The sequence below is a fragment of the Rhopalosiphum maidis genome, chromosome 2 (genome assembly GCF_003676215.2).
Source record: "Rhopalosiphum maidis isolate BTI-1 chromosome 2, ASM367621v3, whole genome shotgun sequence".
In the NCBI taxonomy this organism is placed as follows: domain Eukaryota; kingdom Metazoa; phylum Arthropoda; class Insecta; order Hemiptera; family Aphididae; genus Rhopalosiphum; species Rhopalosiphum maidis.
Window position 1 is genome coordinate 82,211,447 of NC_040878.1, and position 25,089 is coordinate 82,236,535.

At 26.7% G+C, this 25,089-nt stretch overlaps 2 protein-coding genes across 3 annotated transcripts in view; both read left to right on the forward strand.

Annotated features, from left to right (window-relative positions):
- The first annotated feature begins 6,059 nt into the window (after nucleotides 1-6,059).
- LOC113552618 lies at nucleotides 6,060-14,126 on the forward strand. Its single transcript, XM_026955467.1, has 5 exons — nucleotides 6,060-6,077; nucleotides 6,606-6,701; nucleotides 9,103-9,217; nucleotides 10,647-10,672; nucleotides 13,890-14,126. Exons 1-5 carry the CDS (start codon nucleotides 6,060-6,062, stop codon nucleotides 14,124-14,126), a joined length of 492 nt encoding a protein of 163 aa, XP_026811268.1.
- A 307-nt stretch (nucleotides 14,127-14,433) lies between these two features.
- Nucleotides 14,434-25,089, forward strand: part of LOC113554013 (inactive ubiquitin carboxyl-terminal hydrolase MINDY-4B) — a 43,966-nt gene continuing 33,310 nt past the window's right edge. The window contains exon 1 of one of the 2 annotated variants that reach the window (XM_026957650.1): nucleotides 14,434-14,874. In XM_026957650.1, coding sequence (XP_026813451.1) covers nucleotides 14,658-14,874 — 217 coding nt within the window. In that variant the 5' untranslated portion in view covers nucleotides 14,434-14,657. Of the gene's footprint in view, nucleotides 14,875-24,111; nucleotides 24,332-25,089 lie in introns of those variants that run through there. The other variant, XM_026957651.1, reaches the window with a different exon arrangement.

Consider the following 25,089-nt stretch of genomic DNA (forward strand, 5'->3'; position numbering starts at 1 on the left):
ATATTTCTCTAATATTACGTCATAATAAACTGTATTTATATTTATTGTTTGAATTATAACAATATTGATAAAATATTTAAGTATAAACGTGCTTATTATTATTTTAATGAATAAAAAACAATAGACGTTGAAATTTAATGTAAATAATAAATATTGTCGCGTAATAATTGAGTTTGAGGTTGTTTGCATTAATACACAGAAAAATAGGTTAAATGTTGAAAGTAAAAAGCGCTACAATAAATGCTTTTTGGTTTGCATATATAAATGTGTAGATAAAAATTTCATTGACGATCATGGTTGGTGAAAAAGGGAGCAATAACCCAAACATTTTTATTTCAATATAATAAATTGTATTATTTCCAACAATTTATTATATAATTCGATTCGTTTTAATTTTGTAATTTTAAGCTACAAATATTTTGTAGTAAGTTTAACTTATAAATTTAATCGGTTATGATTTCCATTCTATTAGTTTTTCTTTAAAACATAATTTAAACAATAAACGTCGTCTTATAGTTTAATTTCTTTACGTTATAAACGATTATTTTATTTTCCGCTTCACAGGGTTTTTCTTAATGAATCGTCGGAAAAATAGTCTTCATCGTATTGATGATTTAATCATTTTCATTGTTAATAGACGTTCACACTTATTTTATCTACTGATCTGTAAACACTATTACGTATTTCCTATATCAATTAGTTTAACACATATATACAGCATACATATTATTTATCTTAAAAGTACCGAACAGGTGTTTGTATAGGTTATAGTAAAGAGATTATCGTCTCGACTTTCTTATTGTACGCCATTCATTATTGTTGGATGACAATACTTCAGACACGCAGGTGGGAATTAAATTTGTTTCGGATATATAGAGCGAAAAACGCATTCAAAATAAAATCTTCTATAGTAATAATAATCCATTTATATTGGCAATAAATATTTGTATGGCAAATCATTTAGAATAATTGTAGAAATTCATGTACTATAAAGACATATTATATAATATTATACTAATATTATAACAATACGAAAAATAATAGTTGTCAGACGGAACAAACACTTTTTGGACGGTTTATATTAAATGTCATAAAAGGTCTGCAGTCGTTTATTATTTCTTCATATTATAATATACAAAATAAATATAATAGCTTTCACTATCTCTGTGTTTGTTAGCCGTGTAGTGTAACGCCATCGATGTAAATTTTTGTCGTTAGATATTCAAAACGCGGTTTGCATATAGAACTCGAGTGTGCACAGGATACGATTCGTCATTCCACACACTTATTTTGTGACACAGTATACGTCTATGTTATACATATTATTATATATATGTACATTGCCTACGCGTCTATGAATATAGGTATAATAATTTAATAAACGATAACACGTCATAGGTACTTACCAGTTATTACAAAGAGAGCTTATTACATTTTTATTTTTCATTTAACGAACTAAAACCGTTAAAGGGTAATACCCATTGAATATTATTTTTTCAATACATTTGTAATATATATATATATAATCTATATCAATGCCGAGGATGGTTATACTATAAATATGTCTTTACTGCACCTGGACAGCCACTCTCTCGTGTACTACCATTACGGCTGCAACTTGATTACGCACAATCTACAGTAAATTCTTCTTATGTCGAACGTCGCAATTTCGAATCTCGAACTACATTGACATCATCCAGAAACCACTATTGCATTCAATAGCGTTTTATTTTCGACAGATCGATATAAAATTAATCGTTTTTTCGTTATCTATAGAGTATACAAATAACATTTTTATTGCTGTATGACCTGAAAATTGTGCAATATACGTACAGTATAATGACAGAACACGTTCATACAATATAGTGAAATGAAAAATAATAAGCGTAAAGTTTAGTCTCTTTGGTTATAAAATATGACCGTAAAAATGTTAAATCTGTAAATTACTCAATATTTTACTAAATATATTTAGACAGAAAGATAAAATTTTAACGTTCATTAATGGTTATATGAAAAAAAAAAATAAGATGACTTTTTATTTTAACATTGATTAATGGATTATTTATAGTGCCAAAATAAAATCATAACAGTACATAGAACGATTTTACTCGAAAAAGCAAACGACGAATATGCACAATAAATAGGAAATACGAGTTTTAAAGTTACTATTGGTTGGCTTCAGAATTCAAAGAGAAGATATGATATAGTTTTTCAAACCATTTGTAGAAAAAGTACTTAGGTAAACAAATAAATGTTCAAATTGGATAAAAATATTTTTGAAATTTTCATAAACTTTTTTCCTAATGTTATTTAAAAATACGTCTAAATTTTGATGAAATAAGTTTATTGTTTGAGTGAAATATAGGTAAAATGTTCATTAAAGTGATAACTATGTTAGGAACAGATATATCGGAAAATAAAAAACTAAATTTATTTGTCATTAGGAAAGCAATAATGACATGGTGTTTTAAAGTAATCAAATCTTTATTATTTAATTATTGGAAAAATAAAAAGGCTTAAAATACTTTGATATTATTTAAAGAACGACTTTTAAATGTCAATAAAAAATGTATAAATAAAACTATAAATCATTTTTTTTTTTTAATGTATTCATTATTTGTTTAACAAATTAAAATTTATGAAATATCTAACTATGCATAATTAGTATGTTATAATTTTGTTTTTTATGTTCAAATCAGTACCAACCCATCGTACACAGTGTTCTATAAGTTGTAAATTATATTGCTTTATTTTTAGAACGAAAGAAGAGATACCTACTTGTTAATTGGATGTTTAAATAGTTAATAAATTGAATAGTTAATATTTTAAAAAATAATTAAAATCACTTTTGGGCATTTATGATGATACAATAAATTAGGTATTGTTCACGCCGTGAAATCTATCAAACTAGGTTAAGGTGAAAAAGTATAAATGAAAGTCTTTCACAAATATTACAGTTAATGGAATAATGAAAATAATTCATTTTATTAAACAAATTGCATGCATAAAATATTATGATGATTCTGTACTATTAAGATATACGACAATATTTTTTTCAAAGTTTACTTGTAACAGAATTTAAATTATTTAAACATTAAAACATATTATTTTACATAGTACACACAGAATGTATTATTGAAGTGTTAGAAGTTAGAACTTAAGTTAATAAAAATTAAAATGTTAAACATAAGCATGTCACTGGAATAAATTACAATCTATAATAAGTTAATACAATTTATTGCAATTATGTAAAAATTTTATAAATCTTGATTTTTCAATATAAACATTCTTAACTAAATAATATATTACGTATCATTATATATATAAATATTTGTAATTTAATAACAGTTTATCAATGATATAAAAAATATTTATTTATTAATGATTGATTTATTGCCGTTTTTCTCAACTTATACATGAACTCAAAAGATTGAGATTTGTTTAAAACTTTTTCTTTATAGCTCCAAAAAAAAAAAAATAACATTGAAATATGGAATGATTTTGTCAAATATATGATATGAGTTATCGTAATTCCGATTTGAAAATTATTACGTTAGGTAATACAAGTAAATCATTTTAAAAATATTTACTACTTTTTTTAAGTAGGTATATTAAACACGCAAGTCAGTATTAACAAATAATAATAATATATTTCTACAGTAAATAATATAATACGTTCGTATATTATATAGAAAGAAAAAAAGAGACGAAGGAAAAGTAGGTATAGAAAGATAGTAATTTATTATTAGCTATTCAAATTAAAAGTCAAAACATTTTTAGTTTTATAGATACATTATACCAATATTACTGTTTATTGAACAAAAGAAAGCTTTTTAAAATTATTTGCCTGTTATATTCATTACGATTGTTACTGTATAAATCGTGATGACTATGAAACGACTGCCAACAATATTTGATACTATTGTTGATTTTTTTTAAGTGTACGTTGAATATATACTTTATATCACATTTAAGTCTGAATATATTATATTATTCATCGTTTTATTTGCATAGTTCATTATAATAATGAAATCAGAGTCTGTCTTTCAGTTTATAGAATACGCTATCTAAGACAGTATATAATATAGTGTTACTATAAATATTCATTAATATTACATTATATATTCAGTTAGGCTATTAAGTTATAATATATAAACAAATAAACTGAATTTAATAGCAACAATAACATGGCTTAAACATCAAATTCTTTGTATAGGTAGGTTTATTTTTAAAATTAATATGGTATTGATATATATGACACGGCGTATTGGATAGGCTATTTAGCTACACTGCTGTCTATTTTTGTTCGATATTTATCATTATGAGTCAGTATCTATTTTACGCATGTCTACAAAACCTTAATAAATAATATAAGACAATTAGCCAGCAAGTATATTGTACTATCGATTGCAAAAACTTGACTTTGGTTACAAATAATTATCATATGTATTGATTGCTATTTCTTAATGGTAGTTTAAAAGCTAAAAGCAGTTATTAACCAAATACCTGCAATCTTATTTATATAGTTATTAACCTCTGTCAAGTCCAGATAATTATGTAGATGATAAAACATAATAATTATTAATACTTGTCAAGTAATATAACCATTTATATATTTTATTCATTTTTCACCAGTCTTGGTTCAATTGTTTTGAACAAACGAAGTTTTTCTCATAATTACTATAAAAAATATACAATCTACAGTTGTTTTTTACATTATAAATAAAATTATTTGTTGCCCTTTAAGAATATTTCCTATTACCTCAGTTAAAAATAACCTCTACAATGATTTGTTTTTTCAGTCCTTAGTATTGGAATATATGAATATTTTTGTATATAGTTTCCGTTAAACAGAAACGAGGTAGGACGTTGGGAATTTGTCTTGATTTATTCACCTTAATACGTAGTATTTTATAGTATTTTAGTGGTGTATTACGAGTTTTACGAATAGTATTGCTCTTCATTAGTAAACAATATTATATACTTATTTTATTGATATTAAATACAATTCTGAAACATTATTGTCCAGTTAGATATTTTATATTTTCGTCACAAATTGCCAACCATTATATTAATGTATTATATTCCTAATATGTAAACAATATCTCATTTAAAGACGACACCATGGACAATTCATGTAAAATAAAATTCCTAACATAAACGTTATTTGACAAACTATTTACCAAAATATAAATTTCCAATAAAAATAATTTTAACGCATTAATTGATTTTCCTGAAAAACCAAATTTCTATAATGCAATGTTGAAAAATATTTTTTTTAGTATGTAATATAGTTTTTCTATGTGTTGTGAAATTATATTTTTCAATATCATTTCACAGCTTGTTTTCCTGTATTTCAGATTTTTCCAATTTATATTAATACAATTCATATTCTTAATTTTTAAAATAAAATAGAGTACAAAAATTAAAATTTTAAATAAGTTTAATGTATTTTATTAATATCTTAATATATATATTCTATTATAAATAAGTTGTCTTTTCTAATTGTGGTTATTGTTATTATACCTAAGTAGATTTTATTTCAATCTAGGTTAAATCGAATGTATGTCTTTCATATTAAGTGTATTTTCATTTGTATTGTATTGTATTGACAAAGTCTTTTAGGTAAATAATTTTACTTGGCGTCCTTTATGTTTCATTTTATATTCGAAAAGTTAATATTTTTTAAAAAGGGTCATGGCTTAATATTGGATTAAGTAGTTAAATTATAAAAATAAAGTTATTTATTATAAAAGAGTTACTAGTGAAGTGACTTGATATAATATTAATTGCTTAGAACAATAATAAGAGGTGTAATACATTGTTCATTCATACAAGATATTAAGCTGGTTTTTACGCAGAAGGCATAATAAATTATGAATCGTTAACTGTATAGTACTTTATTTTCAAAAATAAAGTTTTTTAAGAATTAAAAATAAAATACATACATGGTTTATTAAAAAATATTAATATTTTTTGAAATTCATAATGATTTTATAAATAATGAGCAAAAATTTAGTTTATTAAGTTAGTAATATTATTATTTGAATTAGAATATAATGTTCAGGGTTTTAAAGGTATAGTCAGTTTTGTTAGTTTTCTTTGATATAATCAATATTAATAAAGCCACTCCGCTATTTATTAGATAAATTGTAAGCTTGTCATTAATATGTTATTATAACAGATGTGTTAAATTCGAATTCAATGATAAATCATTGTGTGCGAACGAAAAAAAATCAGAACAGAGACAATTTTTCATATTTTGAAAATTGCATTGTGTATAATCAATTAATAAATGACCATATTGTTTTCAGTTATAAAGTTTTTATTTTTCAAAAAAAAAAAGTGTTATCATACATATAAAACGAAAAAAATCTAAAAACAAATTTTAAATGTCTATAATTGGCTCCAAAATTAGAGCCAACAAATATTGAAAGTTATACCATCGTTATAAAATGCTAAAATAAATATTTGATATATTTAATTGTTATGGATTATTATACGAAAATAATTGCAATTTAGTGAGCATAAGTATGCTAAAAATATTCTCCTAAGCTCACTTTCTACTGTTTAGTTTAAGAACAACGGATTAAATTGCCTTTCAGTTGAAAGAGCTAAACTCTGACGCCGGCTGCGGTTACTTTATAGCCGTTATATTCGTTGATTATCGTAATTTGGTCAAAGTTGGTGCTGTGCAAGAGGTAAGGATAAAACACAGTTACCAAATGCAAAATTGAATGTACAATTTATGGATATTAGATTTTATTCGAACGAAATACTATGTTAAAATGAATTAATATTAATTACATTCTGAACTCACAATGGTCGGCGGTCGTCATCACTGACCAACGTTATTCGTAGAACACCGTCGAGCAATTCCGTATGCCTACAGCCGGATAGGTCCCGTGTTCCGCCACTTCTCACCCGTGATTAGGTAAGGCGTGACAGTCAGATTTGCGCTGTTTGTGTTTCGAACGGATAGGAACGAGCGTTAGTAGTACAATTCAGTGTTTGTACTATGTACTTACGACTTCTGCGGACCGCGTCAACTCGTTCAGCAGTAAAACTATAATTAAATGGCACTGTATATAAAATCAATATAAATTCTTTTAAACTTCGAGTTCCACAAATCAGAGATAAAAGCGCTGGATAATACGCACCGATGATCGATCGTGTTTAGTCGGTACGAAGCCTACAATTATGACATTGTACTATAGTAAAACTGATATCAATAGCTAAGCGAGATGGACAGAATAATAATAAAATACAGCGATTTCTTAAAATATTTTCAACTTAAAATATGTCGTAGTTATCTTTATAAACGTTATTAGTTTGACATATTTTCTCAGCACCTACACATACCTATTGGATTCGAGACTGGAAACTGCAAAGCTGTATTAGTAGTGAACTCAACCGTATTCAAGTGATCAGAAAAATCACAGTTCAAATCTGGACCTTGAATTAAATATCGAAGACCAATGGGAAACGATAAAGACGATAAAGTGACATACCTAATTTTGCATTCATTAGAGAAAGTCCAAATGGTATGCATTCCGCCAAACAAACCAACAAATCAACTCTCCTCATAAAATGTGGACATAGTCATTTAATGATAATCATTATAAAATTTAAAAAAAATTAACGTCATCCACAAACAATAGGCTCAATTGTATACACGTCACAAAACTAAATGAATATTATCGATAACAAAGAAAACAATAGACAGGACAAATTACCGTATTGTGAAATTACACTAGAGATAACTTCAATAATGAATGATTTAGCATTTAAACCCACTAGAGTCCATAGATTATAATTTATAATAATCGGTTCCCACAAAATTGTATTATTTAATATTTGTATTTCTATTTAATGGACTTACAATAAACAATTAAAAAAAACAAATATTTTTATATACTGCATCGGTAATATTCAGTTTTCTTAAGTTTCACTGAGTTAATTACTTTTTTCTATTGCCTTGATAATGAATACTTTTAAATTATATCTATTTAATAATATAAAAATTTGTCGTGAAAAAAATTAAGTTTTTTTACCAATAAAAACCGTTTTAATATAATGTTAGTAGTGAACTAAAATTTTACTGTTGCATAAAAAAATGTTAGCTTTCATTAAATACAGTTTACGATGATATGATTATGAAACATCTAAGAAAAATTATTATGAACTTTAACAATAAAATAATTTTGAATTTTAATATTCCTACATTCCAGCAAAATAATGATTTGACTGTATATTATGATCTAACTATACTACATATAGGTATTATATATAATAGTCGAATGACGTGGATATTAATCTTTCTAAGTTAAACACTATAAACTGTGACGAGTGTTGAAATTTAACTATATACATATAATATTATACTATCATAATAATAATAATTGTATTCTGTATTCTTAAAAATTAATTTTAAATATCGCAGAAATATTTATTACCCCGAAATAGTATAATCATAATTGTATATAATAGTATGCATGTTTAATTTAAAAATAATAATTGGATTTTTCATTGTTGCCGCTTAAATAAGTTATTCTTTCCTATGGATTTTTTTAACTGTAGAGGTATTTTATTCACCTAAAAGATTTTATTCATTTATATATATATGTTAATGTTATACGTATAATAATGTATATTATTACATCGATATTTGTTATTTTTATATAATATTTGTATACATGCTACGGCTAAAGTCCGAAACATGGCTAAAGTGTACATTATCCGGATAATGCGCACATAATCCATACTAGATGGATAAAGTAAACACTTAACATTTAGAATCATAGTTTCGTATATTAACCGGATATTTTGTACATTAGTCATTGATTGATGGATGAAGTAACTAGATAGAAAATATGTACAAAAAAATATATTATTATGTAATTATATTTTCAACGGCATTAAATGAAATACTAAAAATAAATATAAATAAATACTATGAACTAGGTAATAACGAGGGAACGATAGAAAAACATAACTATAGGTCTCAATTTGATGTTTGTCCTTAGCCATTCATTGCAGTAGACGAGGTGTCAAATACAAAAAAACTGTTATGAGAAATCGCAAAAAATATGTCATTGTTAGGTGATCAGGGTTATCAACGTTGTGCATATAAATCAAATTGCAAAAAAAATAAATGCAAATGCAAAGCATCTGGCATTTTATGCAGTGGCGTTATTTGGACATTTGCACATGCAGGGTATACATATGCGTATTTAAAATCTAATATTGTAGTAATTTGGCCCATTTTTATAAATTAATTGGCCTGTATAGTTGATAGTTGCTTACACTTAAGTGGTCTGCTATATGTATGCCATGCGTAATATTAAAAAATAATTGAAATGACGCCACTGATTTTATGCAATTCTAAGTGTCATCAAAGTTTACCATGTTTAAATAAATAATAATAATAATGTTATCTAATATTTAGAAATAAAGTTAATTTGCATCAAATGTAGTTTAATATTTAATTGTTAACTTATATTAATTAATTTTATTGAAATAAATTATTATATATTATGAATTTATTAATAACATTTTACATTAGCCATAACACGATGGCTAAAGTCGCTTTAGTCGGGTAATGTATACATAATCCATTTCCTAACAGTTTTTATTCACGGCTTTCAACCGAAATTAGATAATATGCACATTAGTGTAATTCGGACTTTAGCCGTAACATATATACTATACACGAGATAATATTTTTTATTTGTTATATGTTAGCATGTAGTTTGTTATATAAAAATAACAATTTTATTTATGAATTTGAAAATAAAAGTACTTGATAGATAATGAAAATATAAACAATAACGAATTATATTTTATATATTATGTAAGATATTGTATTGTGTCAACATTAAAAATAGTTTTAGTCTTAAAAAGAAAATGTGTGCGGACTCATCACATTTGTATTTTCAAACAAATGGAAACTGCGCTCGGAGTGGTACTTATAACCATAGAAAAACGCGCACCTAAAGGCAATAATTATTATAGTTGGCTACCTGAATTTAAATTAAACCTTTTCAACGTGATAAGAGATGAAGTTGAATTTATAAAACTAATTTTTATTCAACAAAACGTGAATTATCCCGGCTCACTTAAGTGTCGTTGGTTTTTATTATGCACACAAAATATTAGTATGCCACGGCAAAGGGATGGGATATGATATCTCACTATATATGTACCTACTTTATTTAGTCTACAGTTATGTTAGTTTCGAATGACAGAAATATATTCTTTCTCTTGTTTGTTACAGCTGACAAGAAATAATGTACCTGTATACACGTATGATATTATATGTCTATACATTATAACATAACAATAACGCTCGTATTATGATATAGATTATATACAATAGCACAATTTATCATTAAACAATACCATATTATTATTATAACTCGGAATTGAACATTTATTGCAAGATGTCATTGTTGTTCGATAACGTTTAAGTAAACAACGGCTGTTAAGCAGTGGGATTACCCTTAGCTGTAGTTTTAGGTCAGCCGAACACGCATTTGTTAATTAGCAACGGAGGAGGGCGACACAATCAATGTCTGTGTGGTATTGGTAACGCACGGCAACACGTTTTAATGGTTTGGAAGTTTATCGTAGTTACTTATGAATAGAAGTTAACGACATACGTACATACAAGGTAAGTCCTAACAAGTATATCCACATAATTATACTAAACGCATACTAATATATCGATACTAATCATAATAGGTATTAATAATGCATATTTGAAAGTCTAAAGTTAGGGAAGTATAAATTAAAAACGGTTTAATATATTTTTTTAACGTCATATTCACATGTGAAAATTATTGAACGTATTATAATACATGACATTAACATCATTTTTATTTGTCCAATTGTTATATTATTTTTTGTTTTTAATATTATTAAATATAATTGAACATAATACCAAATTAATTATTAGTTAATCAACAGATAATCATTATATTTTATTAAAATAAAATATGGATAATTAGATTAAGTTGAATTAAATTTAAATATCAAAGAAGTATTATTTTCAGATATATTTAAATATATGTGTATAGTAGTTTCTTTGATTAAGTTTCTTTACTTTTATATGATAATACGACTTATGTATTTTTTTCATTTATGCGTCAATTAATGATATAAATGTCTATTATGCATTCAATTTCAATACACCATTGATTTTTATTTTTCACTCGAAATATTTTTTATTCAAACCTAATTAAGAAAAATATCATATTTTACTTTAATTACAGAGTTTAGCTGAAATATACAAATAAAGAAAAAGATTATGTACGTTTAAATATTGTTGAAGAGATTAAATTCAAAAGTTTGTTTATGCTGAAAATACGCGTATATGATTTATATACTTTAATATTGTTTTTTTCGGTTTAACTACGTGCCAATTATACTAATAAATTATTAAATTTCCACCTAAATTAATATATTCTTTTTAAACCTAAGTTTTTACGTTTATTTTTTTTAACATTTACAATAATTAATAATAAATTATTATTAGCATTTTTGTCAAAAAATCAAAAAAAATCTTTTACAGTTAAATCCTTTTCTACTTCAATTACACACACACACACACATATATATGATAGAAAATTAAACATTTCAAAATATCTATTTATATAATACATTATACTCCGTATGAACGATTTCCGTACGTTAGATATTGTCCTTATGCTAATAGTTCTACGTCATTAAACGGTAATATGAGATTTTCCCACAAGAAAGTCGTTCGCGCAGCATACAAAATAGATAACAATTGTAAAGTGTGTTACGAGCATACCTATTGATTATTCACCGTAATGGATGTGTTAAATACTTATTTGAATTTAATGATAATCATTGCATATGTAACGATTCTAAATGGAAACGATGTATTTTTTTCTATATTTCTAAGGATATTTTATAATTTATTTATATTACTATAAGTAATTTATTTGTCTATACAATATGTCTACCTAATTTTTAATATTACTGACAAAAAAAATGTATTTTTAAATACTTAACTTTTAATGATTAGATATTTTCAAACACGAACGTAGAGGATAAAAATATAAAGATTAGAATTAATCTTTAATAAATTTAAAAGTATTTCAAGATTTAACACTCCGCAAAATAATACAAACCATTCTTTGATTTGAATTTATCTCTAAAAAGTTTCACTCTTCTATTAAATCAATTGAGAATAAACTGTTATTACAATTCAGTTTTCTATTAAAATTCGACTAGGAAAACAATAACAATTTACGCATAAATTAACTTTATATCATTTTATTTTTTTAGAAATCCTCAACGCAAATTTAAAAGGAAGTGGAGTCGTGATTCTTTTGTATAAATTATATATATATATATTTAATCTTTTAATTCTAAGCTAAATGTCACTAATGGGTATAATTATTTACATGTAATCCTCATTTATGTTTTTTTCCCATTTAACATGAACTTATTATGTATACATAATATTAAGATATGTGTACTGTTTAGGTTGTATAATAATTTTATACACATTTTTTTTTTAAATTCAAATAATAATAAAAAGGTGTCCAATTTTGTTAAAATTTGATCTTCAAATAATCAAATGTCTTTTAAAAAAAGTGTTGGGTATATTAAATTTTTAAATTTCTATAAGAAAAACTATTAATGAATTGAAGTTTCAAACTTTATAGTTATTCAAATCAAAAATTTTATCAATATTTTTAACCACAAAATATTTGAAAAATTATATCATTATCTAGAAAACGCTTATGTAAATATTTAGTAAAAATTTCAAGTATCTATGATCTTCTATTTTCGTATTTCGATTAGTTTTGACTAAATATTCTTATTTTGAATTTTCTATATTTTTTCTCAATTATTTTGAAAAGTATACTGGAGACTTTTACTTTTCATCCTTTAATACATTCAATTTTATTTTATTGTAAATCTCGACAGAAAATTTAAGTTCTAAGCGTTTTTTTTTTTTTTTTATAGTTTAATTAATTTTTGCTCAACTCAATTCTGAGTATTTTACATTTTAAATTTCCACGCTTTCGTTTGAATGAAAAAAATAAATAGCTGGAACATTATTGTTCTTTCTTACTACCTGAACAATGAACTAATGGTCACTGTATTTGATCTATACTTTGTTTTATCACCTTAAAAGCCCCAATTCAAAAGTTGTGAGGATGGTGTATCTAGAATACTTCGTTTCACTGATGACCTGTAGGTTAAACAATCGGGGATTTGAGTACGTACGATTCAGATTATGTAACAGTCGGATGTTGTGAAATTGCATAATCCGAGCGTCACGTGATAAATGTCTTCGGTTAAACCTTGTGAACGTTTTGATCTGCAAATGCGATAGCTCTATCAACGTTATTCTTGTCCACATTTCTTCAGTTCTTTGAAATCTTAGCAAATTTTATCCCTTTTGTTATATCTTCAGTAGGTATTGTTACTAGGAAATTTAGTTACAACAATTATTCATCAACATCTTCCATTCATACCAAAATGGTCCGGTTAAAAGTAATATATTATGCTTAATAACTTTTAGTTATTATTCAAATTTAACACCAAAATAAGGTAGGTTATTTCAACCTATGATAATGTTATATAAATCAAAACTAGGACGTGTGAGTTAAATTGATTTTCATTTATACTTTTGAACAGGATAACCAATTAAATGTTGTTCAAAAAAAAATAATCATACATATTTATTTTGAGTACCTAGTACCTACATAACATAATATATGTATTTGTATCTCGGGTATGTATTGTCCGAAGTTGAATAAATTAGTCTCGAAAAATAAACGAGTTTAACAATTTACTGAAGTATTATTTAAACAATTAAATTTTATTTGTGTTGTTGATTTTTCCAGGAAAGCCAACAATGCTGCAAATCTGACGATAAATTGTATTCCCAACAACTGTTATACACATATAATACGTCACACGTCGTTTTTTCTATTCTCGTGGGATTTCGTTCATTCGGCGTGATAACACTCGGCGTCGGAACTCACGGAATAACAAATTGTTGGCGTGTCGACCGGTCTGTCATGAAATCACACAAACGTTTTTGGACACGATTGCCAATAATAATTACCGCCGTAGTTTAACGAACGTGATTAATTATTATTATATACATCTATATTATTCATCGGCCACCATTGTGCGAATTTTCGAAATTCAGCCCTACATATATATATGTATATATATTAGGTATACACGGTAATTTTTCACACACATATCTTTACCTTATACATGTATATAGATATATTTTGAATGTATGTGTATTCGTGGTGTCGAATTATCGTTTATATTATCGCCGCTAAGGTTGTCGTTGATTACGGTATAGCGTGAATGCCGCCGCCGCTCGGTGTTCGATACGTGCGCTTCCCGCTCCGCCTGCCGTCCGGAAATATACAGTACCTAATGGTTTTCGAACACGTGAAACGATTTTTTTTCACTTTTTAATTATTTTTCACGCACAAGGAATCTTTCACTTTACACCGCACTACCTCGTGGCGCGCACACCTAACTATTATATGTGACTTTCGGAAAACGGAACACCCATCAGACGGCTAGTCTAAAAAAAAATATTATATATTACATTAGAATATTATTATATTGCGGTAGCGCAGTTTAAAATGCCATTGGGTGCACGTTCCGGAAATGCCGGCGGTGACTTTTACAACGGTCGTAGCCGCCAAATGGACACCACGACCGGAGGCCACAGCAAAGGCGTTGGTGCCAGTGGTGGCAGGCCCGTGAAGAAATTGGGAGTCGTGGCCAAAGCGGTCACAGCTACCATGTCCGCTGACAGGCTGCAAGGGGTGTCCCGCACACAGAATGACGTGAAAAACGGTAAGGTTTCCAGTTTTTCCACGTAACATAAATGGTGTAGTTTTCAACAGATGACGAAACACGATTTGGCGACACACTGCAATTTGTTCTATTTATCGTATAATTATAGTCATATTATAATATACTTATGCACAAAATTATACCATATAATATATAGTATATATGAAAATACTGAAATTGAACACTGAACAGTGAAAAGCACCTTAGAAAAGAGTCTCTATTGAACATATTTTTTTCCCGGTTATAAAAATGTCTAATTAGTAATTTCTAAGTGAAAATTTTAATGATAATATTTTAAAGATATAAAAATAATAAGATAAGATAAAATATAAGATATTGCATGTAATACTTTACAAAATAAGTTTTTTATTTTATTTATTCTAAAAGTGTAGTATTACGTTGAATTTTAGATTTTAAAATGCACAATATAGTTTTAGTGTGGGTTGCACAAAATTTGTTAAAACGCCGCATGCGGGCCACGTAGTGAGGATCGCTTCTGTAAACGATAGGCGTGCCCAACTTTTTTTTAAGCCAGGACTTCATTTGAAGTTTATACTTATACTATGGGCTATATATATTTCCAATGATATATTTTTTTTTATTCATTCCTATATGGTACTCACTACATAAATATAATGTTGTCTATATTTCTATAATATAATATGTCCAAATTAATTTTACTTAAGTTAGTTAATGCGGATGATTGTGTAGACAGTAAATATTTTGTAATTCTTAAAAGTTGAATAAAACGAATAATGTATTTTTTTTTTAAATTTATAATAATTTACAATTTTATGAACTAAGCCGATTGGAATACTTTTATGGGTTGATCTACATAATGTATATTATAGCATTACAATCGGGTAGTAGATCAATATACGATTTACTAATAGTTGTTTCGTCCAATATGTATAGAGTATAGACCAATAAAATATATACCTAATGATTTATTAATTTCATAATAATATAGAAATATTCCTTACTGTTACTTTAATGCCTAATAAAATTCACGTTTCTATATGTATGTAAAAATGGTTAAACGATTTTATTGTTTTATTACAACAATATTTAAAATTGATTTACAAACAAAATAATAAATATACAAGACATAATATCGAAATATAAATTATAAAAATATTTATTAAGTGTCCATACATTGATTAACGTTTATAATTCCATCATAACTTATCTAATTTATAATCTTTATTCAAATGCTTAAAAATACTTTAGTCGGACGATCAAAAAATAAACGAGCAGCATGTATATCACAAATATTTATTACCATTTATAAGAAGATCTTTCTTTTTTTTTTGTGGAACTCATAATATTGAATCAAAATATTATGTGGATATCATATCAAAAAGAGTATAATATGACATGGTTTTTTTAATATTTCGATAATATATTATAGTATCAGCTTTATCAGTAATGTATAAGCAGGCCATCGTAGTGGTATATAATATTTCGAAAAAAAATGAAAAAACTTTGAATCGAAAACCCCAAAAAATTGCCAGCTCTACATAGTTTGAACAAACCATCGTCGGGTTATAGCCTAGTCTGTAACTCATACTCGTGTATAATAGGTGCCTCATACACACGTATTTTTAAAATTCCTATTTAGTATTGTTGTCGCGTAAATAAAAATATTTATTTTTCGTAAGTATAGCTTTAGCTATATATATATCTACTACTAGATATACTACTATATCTGTGTATTACTATATATATATATATATAGTATACCGGAACGAATAAAATGTCAACAATTTATGACGTTACGCAAAATTCAATAACCTCCGGCGACTTTATATATTGTTTACAATGTACAGCCCGCTTTTTGGAAAATAAATTATATCTAGTTCCTATACTTATAGTGTGAATACGAGCAGCGTGAGGTGTGTATTTGGAGAGGGTTAAAATTGTATTCAGAGTCGTCTTGAACGTGCGTAGAGATTCAAATACCAAGCATCTACCAGCCGTATTATGACGCACGTAAATATATTATGATTGTTGCATGTACAATTCGTCTGCCGACAAGACAGCTATTTTGTATCGACAATAAGAGTTTTCAATCACGTCCATTTCGTATAATATAAACCGTTTAAATAGTACCTACGTGATTTTCAACATTTAAACACTGCACTGAATTTAACACTTGCGTTGCATTATCTTCGTTTAATATAACAGTATCTTCCCGATTTTTCCACATTATTTGTAATATATGAGTATGTACACTATACCACAATATATTAAGAGGGTGCTTATACATTTGCTGTAATATATTCGAATGACGGTTTTGCTCCGATTTTTCTAGAAAATCTCAGTTCGTATTGCATTCGTACACTGCAAAAATGTGTATGGCGGCGTTTGTCCATGCAGGTCACTTTTGTATTTAAATTTTTATAGCTGAATGTAAAAAAGATTAATAAAACATATATTCTGCGAGGTGTAACACTTATGTGAAGTTTACATTCTCGTTTTATATTAAAAAATACCAGTGAAACAAAACACCATTTTTTTTTAAATTAAGTCAATTTATTTCCTTATGATTTCGAGTAGAAAAAATATTTTACTGACCTTTAATAATACTTCAAACACGTTAGTTTGAATCACGTTAAAAAATAAACCTACTGATATATTTTTACATAACAAAAAAAAAGCTGCAGTTACATCTCAGTTGAATTAGTTCACAAAGCGAGTATACCGATGACTATTTGCTCACGAACTGAGTGTATTAGATTCAAAATACATAGAATCATACTTTATATTCGTTCATTTTTTCTGGGACGAAGTCAAGCTATGCTGCTAAGTAATATAACAATTTAAGATTTAATCATATTTAATGAAATATCTTAAGGCTCTATTAGAATAACTGAATAAATATAAAATAAAATATATTTATAATCAGATAACTAAAATAAAAATAAAACATTATTACATTTTTAGATTAATAATACAAGGCATAGAACTTGAATAATTACTATAAAATATTAAGAAAAACCTGAAATCAGTTATATAAATCAGATAGGTACTATAATTTATTAAAATACATTACATTTGAATTATCCTTAAAAGAGCCGAAGACTGTTTATTTAATAGTTAAGTTTTATAGCAGTTTTTATAAATTTAAATGTTTTTGAACACTTGTGTACTCGTGTATCCGTGTTATACATTATCATAGTTTGAACTTTAAAAACACATTATTTTGTTTATAATAATGTAAGTACTAAATTTATTAATACATAATATCTTAAGATATTTCTCATACTTTTTAGTTATAAATTATCAAGTAAAATGGTTTTTGAGAAAATTTAATTTATTAAATTATTAACCTATACGAATTATTTCTTATGATCTGTTTCTATTAGTATGGAACTAATACAAGTTAAATTTGTACTTCATCAAAATTTGTGACTTGTAAAATAGGTAGGTACAAACATATTTTTATTTTTTTGAAAAGTGATGCATTTTACCTATATTTTTGTTAGTTCCCTTTTGGTTTCTATCCTATTTGTATGTAAATATTTTATTTGCTAAAGAAAATGGTTTATTTTTGTTAAAAAATATTAATAAACTATTTACCAATATCTGCAGCTGACTTATTAGTCAAGTTATCTTTTTTAATAAAATTATTAAATTTGAATAACTTAACCACCGGTAAAAGTATAATTCACTCATACAATATACTATGTTTTTGATAAATTAATTATTACATGTTATATTTTAATACAATAATTATTTTAATATTTTTTCAAACAATTGATATTTTTCTGGTATTTTAACATTTTATTTTTACTTTAATGTACGCTTATATATACACATAAACACATACCACGATGCCAAAACAAACCATTACTTTATTAAGTACTTATGTTATGTATTTATAAATGATTATAGTTGTATTAAAAGACAACAATGTATTATAATTATGCACCGAACAATGATTTGGGTATACCAGTTTGGTCCTTCGTTTACCGACTTACCAAGTTAATATAATATATTTGGTTTGGTTAATGGTGTTTGGCTATTCAATACCTTTCGGGTTTCTATAATATATACAGTAAAATATTAAGCATAACCTAACCCTATAAATTCCTTTATTCCTTTTATCTGTAAGCTGTTATGTATTATGCAAATAATTGTCATTGACATCGGGGCTTTTAAAAAAAAATGTACATTTCCTGTTGTTTCTCGATTATTTCATACACGACACATATAAAATTATACAGTATTTTTTATAGTTTAAGAAAACTATTTACTCGACATTTTTATATAATATGTATAATGTATAGATTGTAACGTTTGTACAATATCTGTTTTGAAAATTTAAAATTTAACTATGATTATAGTATATATTATTTTATTTATAATTGTGTAATTAGTGGAATATGTTTTTCGTAGATTTTGAAATACATTTCAATGATATAATTTGTATCAGTTCAAATAATTTTTTTTTTTCTAATGTTTAAATATAAAATGTAATATCTTGAAATACCTACTGGTGTTCTTTAAAATTTAAATCTATATCAAAATTTATTTTTTTTTTAACTGATTTCAAACTGTCTAGAATGCCTATTTTTGTAGTCAACTATTTACTAATATTTATATTCACGAATTAATTTCCCGATAAAAGGTTAAAATCTTATTTCAGTAAAGCTATAGTATTATATATATATATATATATAGAACAATATGATCACTGAGTAACCATAATGTCGTGTTACTATTATATTATAATGTGTTATTCATGATCAATACTTTTTTTCCGCTTTTTACGTTAATCGATTTATATATATTGTAATTTTTGGATTTTATATCCATTATCAGTGAAACGAGTTCAACCATAAGAGTTTTTTTATAATATAGGTATTATATTGTTATGTATATTTTTTTATTTATTATATTAATATAATTTATTACGCTCGTATACAGTTTTGGTACAAGTTAATTTCACATTTTCACTTTGACTCAGTGACGCCCACCAACTAATAATTTTTCGTAAAATATATATTTTTTACGTTTAAATTAAACGTGCGCAACAAGTAGGGTAGAATAACCACGGCCAATTATATTTAAAATGTATTTATAAGCACGTTTGTGATTTTACATTTAAATGTATTAGTGCCGTCACTTTTCATAAAATGTGCATAGCAGAGTACCATTATATTTGCATAATATCTAGTCGATATTATGTAGGTGAAAAATATCGCGTGGAGCACTAACAAATCCTGTAAATTTACATGACTCGCAATAAACGTAGATTCCAATAAAGATAATTTATTATTTTTACTATTGCTTACCCATTATTAATATTATTATTGTTCGTATGCATATTCATTATCATTAAATATATTAAGTATGTAGAATTTAGACTCCTAGTTTTAACTCTTGAATATATCTTATATATTTTATAACAATGAATATTTTAATTTTTTCGATAATATTATAAAACGTTTTTAAGAGCAAAACGTGTTTAAATCCTGCCCACTTCTTTTAAATATGTATTATAATTACGGGATTCTATCCTCTTTTGAAAGTTAAACTTTAACGTAATATTATCATGATTCACTAGAAAGTATGAATTATTTTTAAGCTGTTAATAAATTAATATTTAAAGTAGGGTTAGCACCGTAAATTCTAGTCCAATAAAATATGGTCAACTTTTCCGGGTTAAACTCCCGCTCCTGCAGTTTAAAAAAAAAAACATGCGGATTTTCAAAGATAAACTCATAAATAAGAACATACACATAAATAAAAGCTCTTATTTGAAGGTTTATGTCTAATAATAATTAATAATTTATTCGTTTTAATAGTAAGACTAGCGACACAATGTCTAGACATTTTTCAATCGTCCCCTATAAAATATAACGTAACAAGTCGCTGTCAGCTTTCATTAATTGTTCAATTGTAATTATTTCAATTTTTCATTTATATTATGTTCTTAAAGATAGTTGCAATAAAATCGGTAATAGCTAGGCATTTATTATTTGCGGAAATACCATGCTCACCTTTATTTATAGAACTTTTCAAGTGTCTAAGACTAATATTGATAATTTAAATACGCCAATTTCTTGTCGTAATTACAATTCAGTTTAGTTTTAGAAGAAGAATTATCATCATTAAATAGAAACAAATCGTCTAGCAGAAATTGTTATTCTGTGTCAGGTTATTATGTTGATAAAGTGTTATTATTATCCAAGCCATTAACTCGAGGTTAAAAGTATCATTTGTTTAAATTATTTTTCCATTTTTTATACTCTTTGCAGATATTTAATATCCAATTTTATCGTATGTTTAAGAACATTATTTATTTAGTTTAATAAAAATGTTGTTAAAAATTTAAATATTAGAAAACACATATTTAACAGTTTATATGTAGATAGAAAATATATTACTATATATCTCTAGATATATAAATATGTTTATACAATTTTATAAGAAGTATAATAAAAACATATTTATAAATATTTTTATTTCATATAATTTTAGTGACCAAATAATAAATTTCAAACATTAAATATTATCCTTAAGACGTAAACTAAATAATAATTTTGGATAAAAAAAAAACGTCGTATTAACCATTAACCGATGATTAAACATTAAAGTGTATACAAATCATGTTATATTTATATATTTTTAAAAAATGTTTTTTCTTTGCAATATGGTATAATAAGTAAGTCTAATAACTGATTTGACAAATGACGTTAATATTAAGTATAGAAAGGCACCCAGCAGTCCTACTAGAAAAGATAATAAACGTACATATAATTTAAAATGTCCAAGATTTTAACACCTATTATGATTAATGTTTTAATTTTTAATCACGCGTCGCGCGTAGTGCATAATTAATTCGAAGTTTGTGTTTTGATTTCCGAGATTTATTTCATGTAATTATTGGTTACCGAATTAATTTGGGGGACATTTAAATTTATTCCCAGCACACATTATAGTTGATTACTGAAGTTACTATTAATATAGCCTATTAATGTGACTCAAGAGACATCACAGGAACGTTGGTTCCAAAATTGTATTTTAAGTTGTTAAATTTTGCCTATTGTAATATTTTAATTCTTTATGGCTATCATGACTATTATGACTAATTAAACGTATGTTAAACTCTTTAGATTTACCTAGTTGTAAATGTCTCTCAAAAATACTCCTGTTTCCTAATTTTCTACCGACATACAATAAAATAGGAATTAACTCATTTAGGTAAACAGGTACCGGAGGAAACAACTCGTATGATTTGTCAAAAGTAATTTTTTCATATTCTAGTTTAATTTATTTTGATATCAATATTGAGTAAATTAATGAATATATTTACTTAAATTTGTGCAATTTTAAACCATAAAGATAATATTTTTAAACTTTAATCATTCATTATGCATAATATAGTTTTTTTTTCCAACACTGCAGTTTATCGAAGAAGGCCATCTATTCGTGATCGTGGAACTTCAAGAGTAATAATTATTATTAAATCATTATTCTCAGTACCTAAATATTATATAATAACAATGATCTTTGGTGTTGTGTTTATATTTTAAAACTTATTTTAAAGTAAATAAAAAGTCTTAAAAAGTTTACGATAGTGAGTAGTGTTTTTTAAAAATAAAATAAAATAACAGAAACGAGATGTAAGATAAAAATATTCACGATAAAAAAAAATAATTTTTTTTCCAATAGCTTATGAAATCATTGGAATCCATTATAATATATTATCAGGAATCGAAAATCCTGATAAATGTATGTATACAAATAATTTTTTTTATTTAAAACTATATATAAAAGCACCTGCAGTAGGTACTCATCATTTATTTATTTTTTGTTCAATTATTTTTCATGGTTTCGAAAATCGTAAACGACGATGAATATAATTACGCAGGCAAACAATAATAGCGCGTTAGACAACTATGTGACTTCATATTTTATGCGTAAAATTATAATATATTGAAATATAATACTCGTTAAAAAAATTTAACAAGTGCTGCCAATCGAATAACGGACAAAGGTAATTTTTTGTTTTCATTATTTATTTAATATTTATTATTTTTACCGTCGTTTTGTTTTGTTTGGATCTCGTCAACCGGCACTACTAAACACTGACTGTGTTGAGTGATTTTTTTTCTTTTATTCCTTTCTTCACCGAGACCTTCAAATACTACAAACCTAAACTATATACAGTTGCGTTTCCGTGAGCCGCGACAAACGACAATCGATCAAATAACAAAATTTTCCTATATTTTTTTTCCTTTCTTTTAACGACGTCTACTATACATCATAATATAATAAAATATAAAAATATTTCTATTCTATACATCATTCGGACGCGATGCGCGCGCACAATATAAACACACACACACACAGGCTATCCCTTTTGCAGCATTTGACGATAATTATTCATTCTGTCACAGACACACACACACACACACACACACACTATATATAATAATATGATGCATATCGAAGTCGAAGGCCAATAACTCCGACGCGATATTTGAACTTGAGTTCGGCCATACATTGTTCGGGCAGGTATATAGGTACTACATTATATATATAGATATATACACACGGACTATCACCATCACCCCTCGTGTGTATAGTCTTTGCGGTAGCACTACAACAGTCGTGGATTATTATACACTGTTATTATACGTCGTGTATTGTACACCTACTACAATAATGTTATACATAATTACATCGATGCGGTCGGGCGCTAGGGCGACGGAGGTTGACGGTGTCGTCGCAATAATGACGGGGGTCGGTGACGCGCGTTCGTTTTCACGTCCGATTTACGGGTATCCGCCGCGTACCCAATACGTTTTATTATCGAAAGAGAAAGAGAAAGAGAAAGAGAAAAAAAAAACAATCACACTACGTCTCTGCGTTTCGGGGGTGATTGCGAAGGCGACGACTACCATCACACTCCGTTTCATACCGACGACGGCAATTATCGCGTGTGCGTGTCGGGTAGCGTGCTCGTAAAACAATATTGTATCGGTGTAATATCTGTATACATATATATATGATATGATATTGTTTTATTAAATACATATTTCATTATCGGGACGGCGGCGGCGGTTACACACGATCAGCGATCGAGGAACCATATTATTATTATTATACCGATAAGTAGTTAGTGTAGTACGCACCTGCTGTAATAGAAGCGGAGCCGCCGCCGGCGGACGGGCCGCGATCGTATTAATTATAGTATACAAGATAATAACGTATAATAACGGCCGGTAGTATATATTTTTAAGACGTCCGATGAAAATCCCGCGGTAATCGTACGCGTTTACAAACCGACAACCGCAGTTGTCGTCGTCGCTCGTCGTGTCGGTAATAATATTATTATTGTTACATTATTATGTCAGGTTCGTCAGTGATAAGATGACGCGGGAATGTTGTTCGAACGTTTCGCCGGTAAATGCCAATATGTACTCGGCACACAGGCGGACAGGTAACATAAAAAAAAAGTCTATTTGATTCTCTAAACTTAAAGTTTTCGATGTCGCTGACATGCTTTCCGATATCATCGATTTCGTATCATCTTCATATTCATATTAAATTAAAATAACTTAAATCAAATGAAACACAGGCGCACAGCTATATAGCACCTATTAGGTCCTGGGTACCTATCGCAATATGACAGCTACAATTAAACACTATTGTACAGCAGTTACTGAGCGCTAAGAAGTTATTAATCACGTAAAAGCACAAACAGATAATGTACTGTAAACGCTATGATAATTATATTATTAAAAAAAAATTATAGTTATGTGTAATATTAAATAGCAATCAAACAAAATTATATTAGTATACACGTTGTACTATTATTTACGCATTAGCATTTATTTATTCACAAAAAAATCAGTGACTTATTTATATTTTTTTGTTTCGTAACACTAATGCGAAGTTCTGTCCCTATCATAGTCGATAGATAAGTGATGATAAAACGTAGGTAAACGATCGGTAATCAAACGCAAGCCACGTACAAACACCGTCATCGGGCTATCATCGCCATCCAATCGGATCGATTTATGGAACTGTAATGATTTCTCATACATACATGTCATACATAATTTTTATTGTTTATCGCATAGTTTCGCAAAGGGGATAATCACGGTTCACGAGTGTACTGAATAGTTTCGATGGGTAACGAATCTCGTCCAAAAGGTGTATCCATTTACAGGCAAAAACGGTTAAGATTCGCTCAAA

What these genes read in the sequence shown, in the direction of transcription:
- LOC113552618 (XM_026955467.1), top strand. An exon ending in TGGACATTTGCACATGCAGG is followed by an intron (nt 9,218 to 10,646) that starts GTATACATATGC and finishes ACTTATGAATAG; the next exon opens with AAGTTAACGACATACGTACA. An exon ending in ACGACATACGTACATACAAG is followed by an intron (nt 10,673 to 13,889) that starts GTAAGTCCTAAC and finishes TGATTTTTCCAG; the next exon opens with GAAAGCCAACAATGCTGCAA.